Source organism: Vanellus vanellus (assembly GCF_965231255.1).
Source record: "Vanellus vanellus genome assembly, chromosome: 16".
Classification (NCBI taxonomy): Eukaryota; Metazoa; Chordata; class Aves; order Charadriiformes; family Charadriidae; genus Vanellus; species Vanellus vanellus.
In genome coordinates, this window is record NC_138921.1 from 11,895,229 (window position 1) to 11,917,313 (window position 22,085).

The window sequence follows — 22,085 nt, forward strand, 5'->3', positions numbered from 1 at the left end:
ATGAGTCCGTAGGTACTTATTATAGTTTTTATTTAATATAATCTTAGGAAGGACTGCTCCAAACTCTGTAATTAGAATCTCAGATTCTAATTTTTAATTACTTATTTTAGGACAAAGTAAACACAAGTAGTATTAATGACGTAAAAACGTTGAAACACCATGAAACTCAGCCAAAATGAGAACTAACCTAAGAAAGAACAGTAATTGAATGCCATTTAATGCCATTTAAATTCAAAGCCACAAACTCAGATCAGATGCCTTTATACCTTAAGGGTAGTCCAAGTTGGAAATTTGCGATGAAACTTGAAACCAGGGAAAGTCCTATGTGCTGTTGCCAACACAATCAAGAGAAAAAAGCCACAGAAACTATTGTGCATTTTAAATAGAAATATTATTGTGGTTCTAGAACTGTATCAGTGTTCATCCTTTCAGAATGAAAAATCCATGAGAAAGCTGCTAAACAGAAGACAAAAAAAATGAGAGGATGGGGGAACTGAAGAAATTCGATGAAAGAAAATAAATCCAATCACAGAACAAAATTGTTTTGGTGTCATCCCCCCTCAGTTTTAGGCATAAGGGCAGGTCCATCAGCTTTCAGTAAGCACTAGGTGATTATCTCTACTAGTCCCCTTGGAAAATTCCACCCCCATCTTCTCTACAGGTTCATCTACTTAGTCTCCAAATGAATTACACCAAAGATTTTGCCTTCTTTAGTGTCTTTAATGAAGACAGTATATATTGTTGAACTGCCTTTACCCCATTTTATATTTCATTGAAAGCAGGGGGAGGAAAATAATAAAAAAAAAAAAAAGCAAACAAAAAAAACCCCTCCTCAGTTTAGTTTTCCCTTTTTTAAATCCACATCTTTCCTCCGTGCACTCAGCAACGGGAAACAGATTCAGACAGACTTAAAACACTGTCTCAGCAACAAAGCATGCAATGTGCTCCATCTCATCTCTCCACTCCAACTGAGTTTACAGCAGTGGGTGGTTTTCAAACCTAACATTTGATCAAAATGAAAAACCGGGCATTCCTTTCACCCTATGACAGGCAGGCTGATATAAATCACAGCCTTCCCAGCAAGGGTTCTTCCACAGACAATGAGTTGTGGCAGTGTCTCAAAGCTCAGCCCTGGCCATTGTAAGAAAGTTTTAGGTTTTTAAAGCAGGCCTGGGCTTTTTACAACAGCACTAAAACAAGAAGAGAGAGAAAATTTATGGTATGGTTGTTTGAGGGGTGAAGAAGGTGTTTCCCCTTCAGAATTTATATTTTCAGTGCATTCCTCTAGGTAGGTTTGTGCCAGTTTCTGCTTTTATTACTTGTATTTCAGTAGCACCAAAATCTCCAAATCAGGGAGCCTCATGGTATTTTACACAGACACACACACACACCCCCCTACACACTTACAGGGGAAGTCAGAGTTCATGCATTGCTCCTCATTGTTTTATCAGTAAAAAGAACTGCTTCATTAGTCACCACCTCCAGAAAAAGCACTCAGATCTGTCCGCTCAAGGAGAGGACTGTATTGCAGGCACCCTCTGGTTCTGATTTAGTTATACAGACAGTGTAGGTAAGCATTAAGCAGTAGCTATTAAAGTCGTGTGTGTGTGTGTACAACACTACAACACCTGATCAAAGCAAAGCTGATAGCATACACAGTACCATTGCTTTTCCTTGCTAACCCAGTAAGTTATTAGAAATGCCCTCCAGTCTCAACAATTTTAAGCCTTGACTTCAAAAGATCAGCTTATCCTTCAGGGCTAAGCTGACTGACAGGTGGGGGTCAGGAAGAAATCCAGTCCCCTCCCTCCAGCTGGATTGCATAGAGTTGCACAATTGGCTAGGCACGTCAGGGGGTTTCTTCTGCATTCCTCTGAGACATTTGAAAAAGGCCACCTCCAGAGCTCAGACATCGTATTTGATGGACCACTCGTCTGTTCCTCTATCCCAGCTTTGTTTAACAATAGCTAAGTTTACATGAAGGCTGTACCATGAAGAGGCAAGAAGTTGGTGCTATAGTAGAAGCTAGCTATTATATTATGCAAGGGAGCTGTGGCAGTCTAGCTGCCTTTAGAGACCTACATACCTGCCAGAGGTGGAGGATGGAAGTGGGGCTAGAGCAGCCATGTATGTATCAGTCCCACTTAAACAGATGCTTTCTCAAACCCTTGGGGAATCCAGCAAGTATTTGAAAGGATATCTATCCTAAAAATCTACTGTGCTGCAGAACAGTAAGCATTAATAGCAGTAAGAGTACAACGAATATAATGAATGCAGGTTAAAAGGGGACCGAAGAAAAGGCAAACAGCTTAAGAACATCCACTGAGGAAAGAGGAAGCAATGGGAGAAAAAAAAAATACAGTGCACACAGAGAATAGGGAGAAAAGATGAGGCACATGTGATCTCAGTGCAGAGGTTTTAGAGTCATCCACTGAGGTGCACATGGAGAGGCACTCAAGGATTTTTCCCCTTGGGGTATATGTATCTGTGATCAAAAGGTCAAGAACTACTGCAACAGACACTATAGTACAACTGCCTATCACACTCATCCCCAGGAGGAGAGTCATGAGCTTTATGCTCTACAGCTTTGTAATGCAGATGACATAAGCCACACCTGGTCAGCATTATTTTTTAAAAAGCACACAAATACCCTCCACCAAGGGGCTCTAATTGTAGTTTTCCCACAAACACTCTTCCTAAAAAGAAGGAATATTAGGACAGGGCAAGAATCTCGTGGAGTTGGAGACTTCCATGCACTGAGCTGTTCATCCGTACTAAGTTTCTGAATATTCCTTTATATCAATGATACTTTTCTCCCCACAAGCATATCAGAGTTAACTTGAAGCACTCTGTTGACTACACAGAAGCCAGGTTTATATTCCAGCAACACAAGAGTTGTTTCTATCAGCTGGGAACGCACTCAGTTCTACCTTGGCCACGTTACTAGTATTCAAGTAACACGTTCTCATGTGAATCATTTGCAGTACAAAATGTAAGAGATACAGTAGTAGATATACAACTCAAATTCACTTTTCCCCAGAACAAACTGGACGCTAAATTTCTCTTCATAAAACTTGGGACACGAGCCAGGTAAACAAGGCTAATAATTACCTAACGAATGTATAGTGTTTCTCTGAGAGGCTAGAATCCCCTGTACAGAAATCTAAAGCCACATTTTCTGCCACAGAATACAGGAATCTAGAGGAAACCCAAGTAAGAGATAATTAACTCAAAATCCAGATTAGGGGGAGCAATTCAAAAATTATAGAGAAACCAGCTTGTGCTCTTTAGAAAGAGATGCACACAAAGCTGGCTTTAAAAGCCTTTTCCTGTTTTCAGTCATGAATTTGGATTTCTGTAGCCCACTGCTACCCAATCCAGGCCACAGCTTCAAATTCAATAGGCAGTTTACCAGTACCAGAACTTCCCAGCTGCTGAACTTCAGCCATGTATCAATTCTGTGAAGTCCCAATGTTAACTAACGCAGGAATATAAGCATAAGTCTTGGAGCAGCAAGCTCAGTGTCCTGCAGTCAAAAGGCAGCTGTTAGTCTAGTTACTCTAAAGGTCCACACAACATCATTCACATGTCATTGCACATCACTATACATGTCTAATAATTGACTTTTCATATATGAAAAATAAGCATAATGAGCCACAGGAGGAGAGCAGGAAAATAAACACAGGCATTTGACAAAAACAGCTGATCAATTTAAGTTCTGTGATTGTCAGTATTTTAAAACTTACGGAACAAATGCACCAGCCTCCCTGAAAAATCATTGTAATGAGGTAAGAGAAGACACAATACTTGTCTGCACTCACATTTAAATATGTTTAAGAATAACATTTGCTTTCTTACATCAGCACCATGTCAATACAATCTGGTGTGCGAACTGATGCCAATACACAAGCCCAGATCCTTAGCTGATTTACATCACTAACTTTAAATAACAATGCACGAATGGACAAAGTGCCTGTTTCATAGCATCCTTCCTTTCAGCTTTTCCCTTGTCTCAGTTCATTTCCCCGTAGCATGCTTTGTTCTTAAAGCAGTCTTAGCCACTCATACATCAAAATATTTAATCAACATTTCTTAGTCAGAAAATAATCCTGCTTTAGACTAATTCAGTGGGAAACTCTGCAGTGGATTCAACATAAAAAAAAAAGGTCAGAACGCATTTCCGAGGGTGCTTTAGAAAAAATCAATGCTGACATGTTTTTAATGAAAATCAATAAGTGACATTAGATAATGAAACAAACATCCAGCATCATTGCAGGCAGGCCATTTAGGCAATCAGTTTCAGACAGAACCAGTGAGGTTAGTGCGTGAACCTGCAAAGTAACATGTGCTTAAATAAAGTACTACTATTTTTTTTTTTTTTTTTTTTAAATGAGAATTTCAAAATCTGTTTCCTGTGAACAATGACTTAAGGGCTTACAATTTCCCTTCTCCCTGTTCCCTCACCACCCCACAACTCCAAGTAAATCAGCCTTAGGAACCAGTGTCACGGTTCCTCTAACACTGTCTCTCCATTGGGAACCACTGACCCGTGGAGCCGCCTCGAATGCTTTGACAAGCTGCGGTGCAGCCTCAGCAGGGGAGAGAGATCCATTAAAAGCTGAAGTTGTGAAACTCTTTAGAAGAGGCCTGTCCCTTCTCAGAGTAATTAATTCTTTGACTGCCACACTGCGATGCAATGAATGAACACATACTCTCAGGAGTAACAACTATGCTAATGGAGAGAAGCTGTGCAGACAAAGAATACAAGTGCTCACTTGAATTGGGTTAGACTCTCTATATGTAAACCAACGGTGCTATACACATGCCTGAAAAATCAACAGAACTCAGAGGAAACCTACCTCATAGACCAATGTTTACAATGAACATTATTTTACACTTACATATTCTTTATCTAGATCCCGTGGGAGCCACCAATAATGCTTCCACACAACTGATAACAATCTTTGCATCAGTTTGTAACCTATAAAGTACATTCCCAAAGCTTCAGACATAGGCACATGCAAGGTCTCTCCCAGCCACAAGGATGGCCATCTCAGTGGGACTACAACATAGCCACCTCTCCATCAAAATCCAGTATGCAGACCTGCTGATGGAAGCAACGTGCTTGAACATTGCTCCGGCCACTGTAGGATTCATTGCAGCATTTAAGTGCAACAGAGTTGGTCTTGTGTGCTTCTCATGCAGGGGAGGAGGGATTCCATTTACTTAAGCTCTGTGCATTTGAATAAGCCACTCTCAATACCAAACAGTCTCTGAACTCAGTCAATATCTTCCTGGGTCTAACTGTACTCATGCAAAACTGTGTGTTCTGTTTGCAAGTTTTAAACTAAAGTTAAAATAAAAACAAAAATTCAACCAGCTTGGTAGCAGAAAAGAAGTCAATTTGAGGAAACAAACATATGCAAGAGTTACTGATCAGAACACAGAAACGAGTGTTCATGTATTCATTATTAGATGACCTACCAAGAAACTGGTGGCTGCAAGAATAAACCTTTCTACCTAGAGATATACAGCAAACCCTCACCTCTGTTGTAGTTCTGTATGGCTCAGTTTAAAAAAAAAAGTAAAATCAAAATAGAAAACTAAACTGTAAAAAATAAACATCTGTAGTCAGCTTCACTGTTCCAAAACTAACAAGGAAACAAACAAAAAAAAATTCCCTAAAGGGTATGAAGTATTCGTGCTTTCCTGGAAAGTTAGCAAATTGAGTAAACCCAAGCACAAATGTAGGATGCATTGTACATTTCAATGAAAACTTGCAATATCTGAGGACAGATTTTGAACAAAAGCCTACCCATGGAGTCAACAAGACGACTGCAAGATTCATTACAAAGTCAGACATGGTGTTTTGGCTTCTGGCTGGACAGAAGGCTGTAGCATTAACGCATGGTTCATTACAACAGAATTAGAGCCTGGTTATTCAGTACTGCAGAAATTAGGGATGGTACACATCAAATGGATTTTCCCATGAAAATACAGGGCCTCCAGTTCAACCCTAGAAAATCACTAATTATGGTGCAGAACCTATTTACATTCACAGAATACAACTTCTGTTCGGCCGTTCTTTATCTTGTTTTTTTTCCACTGCAAAAGATTTCAAAGTCACCCTCATGAAAAGATGTGATTGATTTTTTTTTTATGTTACAGCAGAAATTTAAACAGAATTAAGATATAAAAATAAACAGTAACACAAATGCATTTAATATTTTCTTTTAGCAAGTGTACAATGATGTTGTATTAGCAGGATAAATTACTTTGCACCTCATAAACAATGAGTGTTACATTGAATTACTGTTGCAATTCAGACAGTTACATGTAATCAATCAAAGAAGATTTTAAGTCCTTGATATTTAATAGCTAATTCCTCAAAACACAAAATATGCAAGCTCATGCAATTAGTGTCCTACAGAGTGAAAGTAACGAAGATGTCACAAAGTAAGTGTTTGAAAGTAAAGAAACCCAAAGATCTTGGGAGCTTCCTTAGTATTAATAAAACACTTTCAAAATACTTTTAATAAGTGTGGTACTCTATATTGGTTTCTACTGAAACTTTCATGGTAAAATATGCTATTCAGTGTAACAAAGAACACTGCAATCTCATTTAGCAAGTTAGGATCGTTTGAAGAACTTTTACTGAAAATAGGTTCAAGTCACTAAGAGCAGAAAACATAACTGTATGAATGTCTCCATTTTCTTGACCACCACTTATAGCTGATTACAATATTTAAATATCAGCAATGAAAAAAAGGCTTCTTCCACTAAAAAAAAAAAAAAGCATTGAAAATGCCCAGCTTTTAAGCATCTTCCTTATTAACAGTCTTTTATATAACATCAGATTCTCAACTGGTAAAAGTCACAGGGCTCCTTCAATATTAAGAGAAATACCATATTTTTTCCTCCAGCTAAACTTCCATGACATTTTAATTATACGCAAGGTTTTACAGAAGATACGGATAAATGAGGCTGTGTTTCAGTAGTTTACACCTCTTGTTCTCCATCTCCTTCTGAAAAGAAATAAATCATAGTTTTGATGCCACTGGGAACCCAGTTTTTGCAATTCAGTTTCCAGTGAGCTCATAAGCCCATTTCTGAGTGCCACTCTCCTTTGTTCGCAAATTCTCACCCACCTCCTGCTCCCCATTGACTGTAATGTGAGCTGGCCTGGGTCCTCACTGACAAACGCAGGATTAAACAAAATAGTCATAAGGCATAAAAATACAGGTGTTTACGTAATTCATAGGTTAAAGTATCAGGAGTTTTCTTTGAGCTCATGAGCCTTTAAAGAAGGTGAGAAGAGGGTAATTGATGAGCGATGGTAAACAGTAGAGCAAACAATATGAAAGGAAGCAATATGGGAAGAGCTGGGAAGAGGTGGACTCAAAACCAATATACATCTTAGCCCTTCCAAATCAATCCATGTATAGGTATTAACACAAAGGCATAACCACACTGAAATAAAACATGCTGCTAAGTGTTTATAATTTGAGATGACATATTCATAAAAAATACTAGTTATTATACTTCTTGTCACTGATCATTTCTCTTTTACATGGGCTACTTTATCCAGCAGCCACTTGGTCAGTTCTCTTCTTGACACTTGCTAAACTAATCTGATTAACTAAATTAATCCCCAGAAGCAGCTAGCACATTTTCTAAATGGTTGGGTAGCTGGAAGGTTTTCCCTGCCTTATTGCTATAGCTGACTCAGCTGGATGGATGGCTAACTCTCCCCAGAGGGCAGCCAAATGAATGGCTTTATAGCCCTCGTTCCCTTGGCAATCTGTCATTGAGTTTAAAAGCAACCTTCCAATTCCTCATCCCTATTGGTTATAAACCAGTGCACCATTAAGCAAACAAACCTGAAGTAACATCCCTGCCACCTTTCAACATACAAACTTGTGCATGCCAAATGTAAGTCAGACATACAAGCAGTTTTACATGTGTATTTGCATACATACACATTTTGAATACATACACACTATACACACAAAGAATTTTTTGCAGAAAGGGAAGGAGCAAAGGGAAAAGTCAGGAACACAGTCTGAATATGTATTTTTAGCATTAAAAAATGCCAAAGCAAACAGCTAAATTAATGTACCGGTTTCTCTAACATAATGTATCTTGATGTAAAGGAAAATGAAGTGAAACCACATTCTCTTACAAAAAGAGGAGAATAAGGACTTCTATAGCATGTTTACCCACTCCAATGCAACACTTAAAGAAAGCATGCTCAGTCAATTTTCAGTCTAGGTTTTACTTTATTTTCAAGTACCAGGTGGGGAACAGCCAGATTATTATAAATCTTACTCCAAAGCATCACTTGGATCTAGCCTCTCACCCACGGGCCCAAGTGCCATTCTGACCCCTCCCTGGATCCAGAATTCCTGAGGTCAGATCCCCCTCAGAGCTCACCAACTTTCAGTATCAACTCCAAAACTCTACAGACTCATTATCAGCACTGGAAGCTCTACCATTTGCCAGCTTGGTGATATATTCCCAGTGATATTATTAAGCAGTAGCAAATATTTAATTGCACAAGAAAGATTTAAAAAAATAACTCAAGTAGAGGGAGGGAGAAGTCTTAAAAGATTTTCCCTACTCCCTCCTTCTCCTGAATAACATGATTCCACTTCATAAAAGATCAAGAGGGACCTTATATGTCAGCCTGTACTAACAAAAGCATAATGAAAAAGTCAGTCACTTCCTCAGTTACCATGAGGGAACGTAAATGAATTCCACAAAGGAACAACTGAAAGCAATCAGATTCACTTTCTGCACAGTTGGGAGAAATGCAATGCTCTTAAGAAAAAAGGATTAAAAAAAAAAAAAACCACAACAATTTAAATTTGCTTTCTTCAGAACCATCAATCCATTTGAATGAAGAGAGCCCACCTTTCAACTAGAAATTGGCAGTAGTGAATCATCACAGCAAATGCTGTGCCCTTCAAAGCAACTATAAAAAAGTCCTCTAGGCTTTTAAGAGGTAAAACTCCCTTCACATGTTCAACAATCAACACACTCCTTTATCCACTGCACACTACTGCCCTTGTTTGCTCGCTGTGGCTGGACAGAGGTCATAATGAAACACATTGCAAACTAGATGCTCGGTTTATATCCCGTCTCAGAACTACAGTTATTAGATCAATTTTCTTGCAAGTGACATTTGAGACAATCCTCCCAGACAAAGTCCTGCATCACATATCTGGCCATATCACACCATACATCAGTTCCACAGTTCAATGTATCTGAGCAGTTGATTCTCAATGAAAGCATCTCTACAATAACTGCTAAGTACACCCAACAAAGAGCCCTTATAAACAATTCCCGGAGTGCTCTTTTAAGGACTTTCTGTACTTGGCAATTTGCTGAGAGGTGGATACTCAGCCTCTCTCTAGATCACACTTTCAAACCTAGCAGGATACAAAGTCCTGGCTTGCATGGCATGAAAACACCTGTCAGGAAGGACTGGCTGAGAGCCAGAAGGCAAATAGCTAGACTTTGGCCACTACTAATGCAATTAGCCTGAAGCAATTCACCCAACCTCCTCACCCTCCAGAGTCACTATGTGGAAAAGACAGTAAGAAAAATACATCTGTTGATCTGGATGTTGGCTGGATGGTCGCACTCAAAGAGCTGTGGTTAACAGCTCGATGTCCAAGTGGAGACCAGTGACGAGTGGTGTTCCTTAGGGGTCGGTATTGGGAGCTGTACTGTTCAACATCTTTGTCAGGGACGTGGACAGTGGGGTCGAGTGCACCCTCAGCAGATTTGCCAATGATACCAAGCTGTTTGGCAAGGTAGACATGCTGGAGGGGAGGGATGCCATCCAGAGGACCTGGACAGGCTGGAGAGGTGGGCCCAAGCCAACCTCATGCAGTTCAACAAGGCCAAGTGCAAGGTCTTACATCTGGGTCAGGGCAATCCCAAGCACAGATACAGGCTCAGCGGGGAATGGCTGGAGAGCAGCCCTGAGGAGAAGGACCCGGGGGTGCTGACTGACGAGAAGCTCAACATGAGCCAGCAGTGTGCAATTGCAGCCAACCGTATCCTGGGCTGCATCAGAAGAAGTGTGGCCAGCAGGTCAAGGGAGGTGATTCTGCCCCTCTACTCCACTCTCATGAGACCCCACCTGGAATACTGCATCCAGCTCTGGAGTCCCCAACATAAGAAGGACATGGACCTGCTGGAGCATGCCCAGAGGAGAGCCACAAGGATGATCCGAGGGCACCTTTCCTATGAGGAGAGGCTGAGAGAGTTGGGGCTATTCAACCTGGAGAAGAGAAGGCTCCGAGGAGATCTTATTGCTGCCTTCCAGTACCTAAAGGGGGTCTACAGGAGAGCTGGGGAAGGACTTTTTACTAGGGCATGTAGTGATAGCATAAGGGGGAATGGATTTAAACTGGAAGAGGGCAGGTTTAGATTAACCATTAGGAAGAAATTTTTCACTTTAAGGGTGTGTCGTGGTTTGGCCTCAGCCAGCAACAGAGAACCATGCAGCTGCTCGCTCAACTCCCACAGCCGTGGGAAAAATCAGCAGAAAAGGGCAAAACTCGTGGGTTGAAATATTATAATTTAACAGAACAGACAAAGGGAAGAAAAAAATAAAATAATAACACCGGTAAAGGAATATAAGAACGCGATTACAATACCACCGCGAAGCGCACCGACCGGACCCGCACCGCCACAGCCCACCCCCGAGTGGCGACTGACTCCCTCTCCCCGGCTAGCTCCTTTTATAGCGGGGCATGGGTCACGTGGTATGGAATACGTGCCTCCCCTGCCGGCTCCTTGGGGAAATTAACCCCATCCTTGACGGAACCAGGACAGGGTGGTAAGGCACTGGAGCAGATTGCCCAGAGAGGTTGTTGAGGCCCCATCCCTGGGGGTGTTTAAGGCCAGGCTGGACATGGCCCTGGGCAACCTGGTGTAGTGGGAGGTGTCCCTGCCTATGGCAGGGGGGTTGTAACTCAATGATCTTCAAGGTCCTTTCCAACCTAAACCATTCTATGATACTATGATCACTTAAACAGTCTTCACTGACAGTGACTGATACCTTGTCTGGGGCATACAGGGTTTTCCAACAGTGTTATCCAGTCCAGTCATGCTGGCAAGCTGCCTAGATACCCTGACTACTACTACCTTCATACAGTAAAGGTATTGAAAACCAAGGAATATAGACTTTCCTTAGAACTGCATCAAAGCACATTCCTTGATGCATAAACTTCTGAAAGAGGAGTTGAAGGTCAGGGGAATAAGTAGAATCCACTTAGCATAGATGAAACCCACAGCTTAGCAACTACACATGTAACTGTGAAAAGCCCTCACTAACGGAACACTCAAAGGAACAGAGTAGACCAAGCCAGTCCTTCCCACATTGAATTCAGAGTTCACTAACAAATGCATTACACCTAGGACTGTAAAAAGTAAATCCCAGGCTGAGTGAGCTTCTCACTTTGACTGAATAGTTCCTAGTCACACCACTGTCACAGATGGCAAATACGATCACAGTAAGAATAGCATTCAGCAGTCATTTTTGAAGACACAGCAGTGAGACACTTTTACCAAGAACTGTGATGCACCAGGTACATTGGTATTGCAAGCTAGCCCCATCAAATGGAAATGATTGCCAGTAAGTATCAATGCTATATTTTCAGAGGCCTCAACAACACACTAACCCTCTTTCTCATAGTTTGTCCCATAAGCAATGCACCTAGTAAAGAAATAGATGGAACTGACAGATGATCAATTACTCAGACACAACTGAGTAGAAGCCTGGTTTGAGAACTGGTGGTAGTTTGACATCAAGATAAAATTACCATTCCCCACACAACTGTTACTATATGTCACATGCAAGCAAAAGAGCTACTCATGTATGCATAAGTTTCTGTAAGCAGCTACCAAACTATTTTAACCATCATGTATATTTTGACCTTCAGCTGGTGGCAGATCTCAGCAGCATGGGATCAGACTCCCCTGTTTGCAAAAAAAAAAAAAAAAAGAAAAAAGAAAAAAAAGTTTTCAATCACAGCTCATAGAGGGATACAGAAGAGGGGGCTAGCCAGATGAAGTGGAGTAGTGAAGTTCCAATTCTGAACTGTTAAAGGTGAAGGGTTCTGTTACTTCAGGGATATTCTTAAGAACCCTGGTGATGAACAGTGACTGATGTGCTGCACACCATTTGGATCCACTCCTTCCCCTTGCACACTGCCTTTCCCCATCCCCATGTACCTGGCAGTATTCCCTAGATGCTCATCAACTGCTGGAAGACAGAATACTAACTCTGTGCAATCTGAATGGAGGAGAAAAAGGGAGGGAGCTAAGACAGAGATGCAGAATTACTTTTTCATTCAAATGTGAAAATCCAGAGATATGCATGAGTATAAGTAAGGGCAGAATAGAGCCTTAAGTATTTAGTCTTCTCTGAAGCTTTCGCACTAATCATTTAAGCCAACCCAAGGTCTTGAAAATCTACAGAATTATCCAAAACATTTCTGTTATGCTAGTTCTAAGGATACAATCAGTTCCTCTCCTGCCCTGACATCACGCAAAGTGACTCAGGCAGCAGTTAATAACTCTAAGCTTCTCTGATAGATTTCATCTTCCACGGGAAAAAAAAAGCTGGAGAGGAAACTGAAAAATAAAAGAGGATCTAAGGAAAATCTATTCATTGATCAAGGAACAAGAGTACTAAATTCAGCTGGCAAACAGCAGCCTGGCAAAGGACTCATCGAGACCACTCCGGAGTGTACAGTCACAGCTTTGCCCCATATTATGTCAACTCAGTGAGAAGCACAGCCTGTTTTCATATGCACCCATCCAGCACTGCAGTATAGTCAGACTTGAGATCCATTTTTTTTTGATACATTCAAAACAGCTCTATCTTCTGCAAATCCAGACTCAGATTCTAAAATTTTTCAATGCCAAAAATGTGTCAAATGACTAATTCATCTATAATTGGCATAGCATAGTAGAGAAATCCCCGAGTTCCATAACAAAGGCAGTCTCACAAAGGGAATGATGGTCACTTTCTCACTGATCTCTCTAAAACAACATACAGTAATCCCACACCTACAAAAAAAAAAAAATTAGAAGCCATAAAACAAAGCAGCCATTCCCCTATACTACAGACAATTACACACAGATTCAAGCACAGATTGGTTGAAAAGTGGAAAGGGTTAAAACCTGTAGAGAATAAGAAAGAAGGCTAAAAAGCACTACTGCAGTTAAAGACACTAATTTCAGTCCATTTATGCATTCAGAGGCATTTTGGTTTGACTTTCTTCACTGAAACCAGATGTCTTCACTGATCATCAGAATGCATACACTACAGCATAATCAGCTTGTCCTGGGCACAAGCTACATTACACTTTGTGGCTAAAATGCATCTGAAGAAATTAGGGAATCTCAGAGAGGAAGCAGCTAAATGCATAACCTGACGATTACTTGGAAACACAGCTTTCAATGTTTAAATTTGGAGCAGGGATGGAAAAGGACAACAGCAGTTATGAATCCTGAGCAGTGTCAGAGTATGAACACAACCAGGAAAAAACATACATAATCAAGAGACAAAAAGCTTCACAGGGAATTAATGCTATCTAGTTGCTCTGTCATTGCATATAATCAAATAGATGTTATAATACTGAGACAGCATGTTACAGAGACAGCTGTAATAATTAGAGCTTTAACAAGCTCTAACACAAAATGCTACAACATGGCAGTGTCATGATCATCTTCACTCAAGCTGTCCAACAGAGAAGGGAGGTTGTGCTTATATTAGCACATCACTTATCTAGTTTTTAAAAGCAGAATTAAAACCTTCTGCCATGTGCTGACACCTGGCTGCTATCCAAACTTGTACTTCATTTAGTATTATCACTGAAAAATGGAAGGCTTAAGCAAAACTGGAGGGAGATGAGAAGAAAGATGGTTGCCCATTACTGTCAGTTCATTCCATATGCCCATTCCTACAGCCTTCAGGAGACAGCAATGCTCCAGAAATCATATGTCAAGAAAAATTAAGTTTACTAAATTCACCAACTGAGGCTATTGTTCCCCTTTTTTTTGTCCCCAAAAGCTTATTACAACAACAATTCTGTGCAAGCAGCCTGGATGTAAATTTAATCTCAGTGATGAATTTTCTGGATCTGTAATACCTGTTTTGTGCATAATCAATATCCCTACAACATATTTCTTGACTTCAGAAAGCAAGATGAGCATTTTCTGGAAAGGTGAGTCCCACACGTAGGCTTTGCATAAAAGTTTCTAACATTGCTTCCCACCAATTGACTCCTGCAACACTAATTCAATGCTATTCCTAACACAGAAACATGTCGTTCGGCTCCATCCCAGCTCCTCCAGGCTAGGCAGACTGCACTAGCTCAGTGACGGGTAATGGTTTCTAGCTCCACTAGCTTCCTTCCCCCCCTTCAGTTAACCAAAGAATATCTGCTTCATTGTTAAAGCCTCTTTTCCATATATTCCTGGGAATGTAGGAAATAAAGTGGTAGAAGAATTACTGTTTAACTAGTTTGTGAGCCTCCAGCAGTCGTGTTTTCCACATTCCAGAAGTTCCCAGAACCTTGCCAGAACAGCAGTGTTTTACATGCTAAGTCTTGCTAGATGACAGAAACATGAATATGGTGATTTTTTCATCAATTTGCATACATATCCAATAAGGATAATATAAGAAAAACTAATGAACAAAGAACATAGTAGTCTATAAAAGAAAAAGTGAATAAAAGATTGAGCAGGCAGAGTCATGTATTTCAGCAAAGTTTCCTACCTGTTTATTAATTGAGAGAGACAGCTTTTCAGAAACCTTATAGCAACAGGGGTTCTCATTTATTCAACATGCGCACAATTTAACTGCTAAAGACCGCTACCTGGGAGAAAGTATTTTTGATGGCAAGACAAAAAACAAAAACAAGACTACACATAAAGAATCTCACACTTCCAAAGAAATGGACACCAAGGGGAGGAAATCTCTTCCACTCTCAGCTCTACACTATCTGATCTACTGGATAACTTATTCCATGACGCTATCACTTTGCAGTGGCCACTCCCACGTCCTTAGAGATTCAGAAAATAGCAGGACCTGCAAAGTATATAGACCCCAACAACTTTTTCCATCAGGAATGCTATTCATGGAGAAAGAAAGGATAACAACAGCCAGGACTTATGGTTTATCATTCTTTTGACAGTCAGAAAGTAAGCTTGAAGTACACTCCTTTTGTCCAGTCCCACCCTTTCTCTCACTGGGTCTGTCTAGTGCATGGGGGTAATTAAAGTATTTTACTACCTGACTGACAGCCCAGTGCTCCATGAGCTACAAGGTTATTAAAAGGCATGCATATTCCAGAAGGAATGTAAGCAGGGCCATAGCAAAACATTCAGCAGTGATTTATATTAGCATTCCTAAAAAAATCCCCAAAAAACAAACAAACAAAAAAATCAGGAAACACTCTGCAGAACTTCCTTTCCCCCTTCATTGATTTTTATATTAAAAATAAAATCCAGTCTCAAGTGAACAAAGATAAGACCATGAACGTTCTCATTTTCCTCTAAGCATTCAATTTGCTAACACATTTTAGCTAAAATTCCTGCTTAGTCACGCCTGACACAATCTAGTCTTTTAGGCAAACATTCCCTCTATTCTATGTGCTATGGCTGCCAGCCAGTTTTCAGTTGATGTACCCAGTGTTTTTCTGCTTGTGTCCAAGCACAGCGAGATCTCTTAAACCTGCTCTCACACAGCAGTTTTATCCTTGCATACGCTCTCCATTTATAAACAAAGCATATGCATATCTATGTATAGGCAGGTCTAAATATGTGCACATTAATTTTAGAGATATCAAACAGAAAGACGTTAGATCCTCTAACTCAGGCTATGCACAGGAAATACAACAACTGTATGTCCTGAAACAAATAAATCTTTCTGCAAACAGCAAATAGACATTATTCTTCACCCTGGAATTAAAGCTTTGCTGCAGGTTGATTTAAATTGAAGGCTTTGTCTCTATGCAAAAATGCCAATAGAAAAATCATAATAATAATTTCCATTAAAAAAAAAACCAACAACCAAAACCAAACAATTTTCAAGACTTCCACAAAAGGAAAACGAAAAAGAGGGATAGACCTAAATGTTCTGATTAGACGTCAACCTCAGAACTTCTATCACTGAAAATACTGTTCAGTAGCATTTCCTTCTCAGATAACTTCTTGAAAATCCAGTGAGTTCTGTCTAAGATCAGAGACAAGATTTTTGTCAAACAAAAGGAGAAAAGATGCTCCATGTGTTGGGGTCCACTAACTGATCACCATTCTCGCTATCAGGTCCTGCCTAATTTAGCTAATTACTTAGTCTTGATATTAAGGGCAAGAGTGGGCTAACATGTTCAGAAAGAAAGAAAAGAGGAAATAAAAAATTTTCCTGTTACCTGCAGAAGTGCTCTTTGGGTGGTGGATGGCAAAATGACTTGCAAAAAAATTCTGCCACATCCATACAGGCAGGTAGGACTTGGAAAGCCAGGGCAGAATATTCATCCAACTCACTCTCACTGCTTCTGAGGTGAAACTCTTCTGCTCTTGGCAGGTAGCAAGTAATTCCACTGGAGTCAAGAAAAGCCGGGAAATAACTTCTCAGCACTTCACGCCACCAGTAACCTCCTCCACTCCTCGTACAATACAGCTAATGCTCTGTCACCTTCTCAATACTTGGGAAAATCAATAGATCTCAATTCTCTTCCTGTGTTATTCTTAGGTTTCTGATGCCTGAAGCTGCAAAGATATCAAGTTTCCTTAGGTTGAAAGAGCACTCTGAATGTCTCCGAACATTCGAATCTTTCTTCTCTTCTAAGAGCAGCAAGTCCTTTCTCCAATTGTGCCTGCTCAAGGTTCTTCCAGAAATGCAGCAGAATAGCCCCTGCTCTGGAAACTGTTAATTGCTCCCCAAAATGTGATTAATTTCTGAGTGATTGTTTTAAGACAGTTGGTCCGTTGCCTCAGCTCTAATTACATTTCTCATGTCAATTAATTAAAACCATGCTAAATGAAATACCAGTTTTTATTTAACGTTTAGGGGGGAAAAAAAATCATGGGATACAATTAGATGTTACCAGACGTGATCTCAGCAGGTTTTCAATTATTCTATGTATAATAGGTCCCTAATTCAATACAAAGCTGTAATTAAGAATGTAATTAACTTGTGGCATTCTACTGATGTCATACGCCACAAGAACACATAATGAGCTACAGTTTTTAGTGCAGAGTCCTTAATGGAGTCGTCTGTTTCATTCAGAATGAATTAGGTACATAAAAATAATTTACTATGGGAACTTGGCCAACGTAATGGCGACATTTAAAAAACAAGCAAAGTATAAAACAAGAGCCAATAAACTTTGTCCTGTCAAGGACAATCTGGCCAGAATCCAAATCTGCACCTGGTGCCCATGCAATGGAACTGGTGGACTTAACCTTCATACCTAACAGAGAGCTCACTGGCTGTATCTACATAGCTCTTGAAAACGGTTCTAGGGATTGATAAGAAACACAGCATGTCTGCAGATGTATCTACTCATAATTTGGATGTGGCCAGCCTGTCTGAATAGGAATAGCAGCAAATTAAGCTGCCTGATGTTGTTTTGGTGATACACTGAGCTGTTCTATGTACACAGCAGACAGAGTCCCATGTGCTTTGCAGATCATCTTCCAGACTTGAATGAAGCAGAGCTTCTGGGTTCACTGTCTGCATTAAAATTCTGGATTTCAGTCTGGGTTTTATAACACACCATGATGCATCCAATCTCTGTGCTATCACACCACTCACTGAACTTATGAGAAACCCTCCAGGTCACTTCTGCTTATTAAAGGAAAGCTTGTGCTTCTGAAACACAGACTGCACTGCTGTGCTATCCAAATCAAAGATTTCTGTTCTCAGTTACAATTATTTGAACACCACCATTTCCTTAGATTTTTTTTTTTTTTTAACAGATGACATTTAAGATGGAAAACAGAAGTGAGAGAATAAGATAAGTTTCCTGAGGAAACTAAAACAGATTCCAGAAACAAGCCATCGGAACTACAAATAACTGGTCTGTATTCACACAGTGAAAACAAGAGAGCCTATAAAATATTTTTTTTTCTTCAAGTAAGTCCTCTCGCAAGAAAGACAGGAGGATAAAAGCCTGATTTATCAGCTAAGGAATCTCCTGCACTGTAGTTTGCTGATGATGTGTAAGTAAACAGATGAAAATATAGTCATGCAAGGCACTGACAGTCACTCTAGGAAGTATCCAGGAACCCTATACCCATTGACTAGACTTCAAGTCTAAAAAAAACCAAAACCACAAACAAACAAACAAACAAAAAAACCCCCACAGTTCTGTTTTTCTTTCTAAACACTTCGTATTTCCCTCTCTTTTGGAAGAAAACCTGAAGTAAATAATGGAGTGTCTTATTACTCTATTTCTGCTATCTGGTGAAGGAAATTACCACTTTGACATGTAAAGAATAAAGTTTTCTTTTCCAAGCTGACTGTAAGGAACTTCTTCATACACCAGACAAAGCCATTCTCAAAACATTAACCACTACATTCAAAAAAATTTGTAAATAGATTCTCCCTACTCCACTCAAGATATTAAGTAGTAGGAATATTTACAAAGATCTTAAAGGAAGTCTGACTAATTTCTTTGTAGGAGCCTAGAAAAAAGTTTAAATGCAGACCTAAAAAAAAATGTATCAGATTAAAAACTGGGAGAAATTCTTGTAGTATTCTTATCAATCACACAGGTCAGTACCTTTCTTTACCTTGAACATGCTCAGCCTTTTCTGCAAAGTGTGGAACCCTCATTCCCTGACAGCTGCAAAGAACTTTTAGGGGATTCTACAGCATTTGAATCTGGTGGGGAAAAAAATATTTCTTCTGCATGCAGTGTGACACAATGGAATCCAATAAAGCAGGAAATTATAAACACCTGCACAGATTAATTCCATTAAATCTATGGATTTAACTTAGGTTCTCCTTCAGCACATCCTATAATCAAGGAAGAAACAAAGATGCTTCCAAAAGCAGTCAGAAGTCAGATCCCAGATGGCCTCAATCACTATCCATTGTTGTCTTTCAGGCATAGAACTTTGTCCTCCTCTTCTAAAATAAGGTAGCTCCTAAATAACGTACCTCAGTTAGTAACTACAATTAGTTGGAAAGAATCCACTAACTGACCTGTATTACACAGCAGCAGCATTAACTGAACTTTGTTAGTAAGTCCCAACCACTGCACTGTATTAGCTGCAAGTCCAATACCAAGATCACTGCTCTCGGCAAGATCAAGCTTTGAGCAGCAGCTTTGACATCTGTGTTGCCATAGGGTCCAATTCCAGTCAATCCTAGCTTCTCAGGCTACACCCATGAGAAGTGATTATGACTTTTCTTGCAGGTCAGTAAAGTTACACAGGTAAGAGACAAATGAGATTTTATGTTATTTGCATACAATTTCTGCTGCTCTAGCTCACCTGAGAGCTACTGAGAGCCATCTTATTAAAGTGTTCCTAAATCAGAGATACTTCTGAAACAAATCAAAGCACATACAGCAAGTCATAAATGTGGCCACTTGAATAGTTTATAGGGAAAAAAATCACTTTGATTTTCTTTTTTTCCCTACACTCTGTTCAAAGACCTAATGAAAAGAAGCCAAAAAGCCACAGGTGGTTCTTCCCATGACCTCTATGGTTCGTAAATTTTCAAAATATGCACTGCTCCAAGCTGGCTGCATTGTAGGTCCACCACCATCCCCTACAGATGGGCCAGGTATTCCAACATCCTTCCACTGAACTCTTCACTTCCATTTTCTTTTGTTCCCTCACAACTTCATTCACCTGTGATGAACTGTCAGCTAGCAAAATGGAAACACACATTGACTTAAACTGGGACATTAATCACTTCGATGTCACTAATAAAAATGTTCTTTAGTTCATCCACCCACAGAAAATTTTTTCTATAAGTAGTTATCACATACAGACTTGCTCAAAAGTTACCTGAGAAACCTCTTTTAGTTTCCTATCATTCCAATAAACCTGATCCAGATGCTGTCTTTGTACACTTTGCTAATGCTATCAGTTTTTAATCAAAATGGAAATGACTGAATTAATGGTCTTAATTAACAGTAAAGGTTCTTTGAATCACAAGATGTCTCTTTCTGATCAAAGGGGCACAGAAAGAGTCCGAGTTCAAATCTATTCCCATGTATCCAGGGTTTCTTAAGGATTCTTACTCTTTTTCCACAGCTCAAGATGTTGGCACTTCATGAATCAATCTCAAAGGATATTAAAAGCAGCAGGAATAGCCTTGAATGAGCCAGAAGGTTCCTTCACAAAAAAAGAATGTTAAGTTTGCCAAGGAAAGTACTAAAAAAAGTAATACGGAAATCCAGACTTAAACTTAATTCATCCCCACATACGCATGCATTAAGATACAGACTTTAATGACATATTATTTCTTCCAGAGAACTTCTGCCTAAGGCTGACAGAATGGACAGCTGCTCACCATTTCTTTATCATTATGTATAACCCTATGTGTTAATTCAAGACACAACATTTAAGTGTTGCACTGAATTATTAAAATTCTGATAAACTTTTTATGCAGCTTATTATCGTACTATACAGAACACTTCAGAAATTTTAATACATTTACTTACACAACACTTTGCTGGAATAGAATTTTCTATAATTTTAAAAGGGTGAACTGCAGCACAACAAAATTAGTAACCATGCTCTCAGAAGCATCTGCTAATAAAGATGCCCGATTTAGAAAACCTGTGGCCTGATTTTCTGAAGAATACGATATTAGTGTAAGTTCTGGGCAGGGCAAATCTCTTGCTTATGTTAGGGAAAGTTATAAAAAAATACAAAAGCCTAACAAAAAACTGCTTTTTTTTTTTTTTCTTTTCCCAAGCATAGCACTAACTCTGTGGCAGCAACAAGAATAGAATATAATTCCCTAGAGTGTTACTAAACTCCTTTTTATCTTTCTACAATCTTTGCTCCTTCCATAAGATACAAGTTAACCTGCAGACTTATCCAGCATATCTCGCTATAGCAAGTAAAGATAAAGGAGGGATTCAGAAAATGGAGTCCTGAATGCCGAGGGAAGTTTAAGAGGTAATCTAAGATGCTTAGAACCAGATATCCCCTGCCTAACTTCCGTCTGTAGTTTGCATTTGGCTCATGAGGACAATCTTGTGGTCTTTGAAGGGCTATTAAAAATATGTTCTAGGATGCTGTCACCAACACCGAGTACGAAAAATAGTGGCAGCCACAGAGGCTGGTTGTACTCAAAAATGCCAAAGTTCCTCTCTGTATAGGTTCAGAAGTTAAACCCATGCTGAGCCTGTCACATCTACACACCTTCCAGCTTCTGTAACAAATGAAGCAGAAGTCCACAGACAATAACCTCCTTCAGCACAAAAACTGGGATGTTTTCCCAGGAAGCTATCCATCCTGTGTACGAAATGAGACAGCAGTCCTGTAGATAACCACCTGTTCCTTAACCCTTGTCATGCCCCGAGATTGCTTCCTCCTCCTTTTCTGCATGAAAGAGAATAGAGGAAGGACGAGGCATCCTGAGATCATGCAAGAGCCTCTGACTCCACAGCTTTTGCTCCAGAAACTGGGCCCATGATGGCTTATGACAGTTAAAGAGGAACATACCCGAGAAAATCCGCATGCAGCTCTGGTGTCTGAGATGCAGTGTGCTCCACAAAGAAAAGATGCTCAGAATAATGCTGCTACCATCCTCTCAATTCTGCATTAAGAATAGACTAAACCAAATTTTCAGACTTAGAAGTCTGGCAGCTTTGAATAGATTTTTCATGGAGTTAGACCAAAAGCTATACACAGCTTCAAAAATATTTTTATCCTCTTTATGTGCCTTTTTTAATGCAGAGACATGTTTGCAAGAGTTATCTGCAGTCATGAATCTTACTTAGTAAAGATAAATGCTAGCATTCATACATCATCATCACTTCAGAAAGAGAGATTAAGGAAAACACCATCTATCTTTGCCTTTAACA

The 22,085-nt window shown here is 39.8% G+C and overlaps 1 protein-coding gene across 2 annotated transcripts in view; it reads right to left on the reverse strand.

Annotated features, from left to right (window-relative positions):
- Window positions 1-22,085, reverse strand: part of TMEM132C (transmembrane protein 132C) — a gene marked incomplete at both ends in the record, with an annotated part of 226,418 nt that overhangs the window by 187,164 nt on the left and 17,169 nt on the right. Inside the window, one exon of one of the 2 annotated variants that reach the window (XM_082491867.1) lies at window positions 20,289-20,322. The exons of the other annotated variant lie outside the window; for it this stretch is intronic. Coding sequence (XP_082347993.1) covers window positions 20,289-20,322 — 34 coding nt within the window. Of the gene's footprint in view, window positions 1-20,288; window positions 20,323-22,085 lie in introns of those variants that run through there. 2 annotated transcript variants of the gene reach the window in all.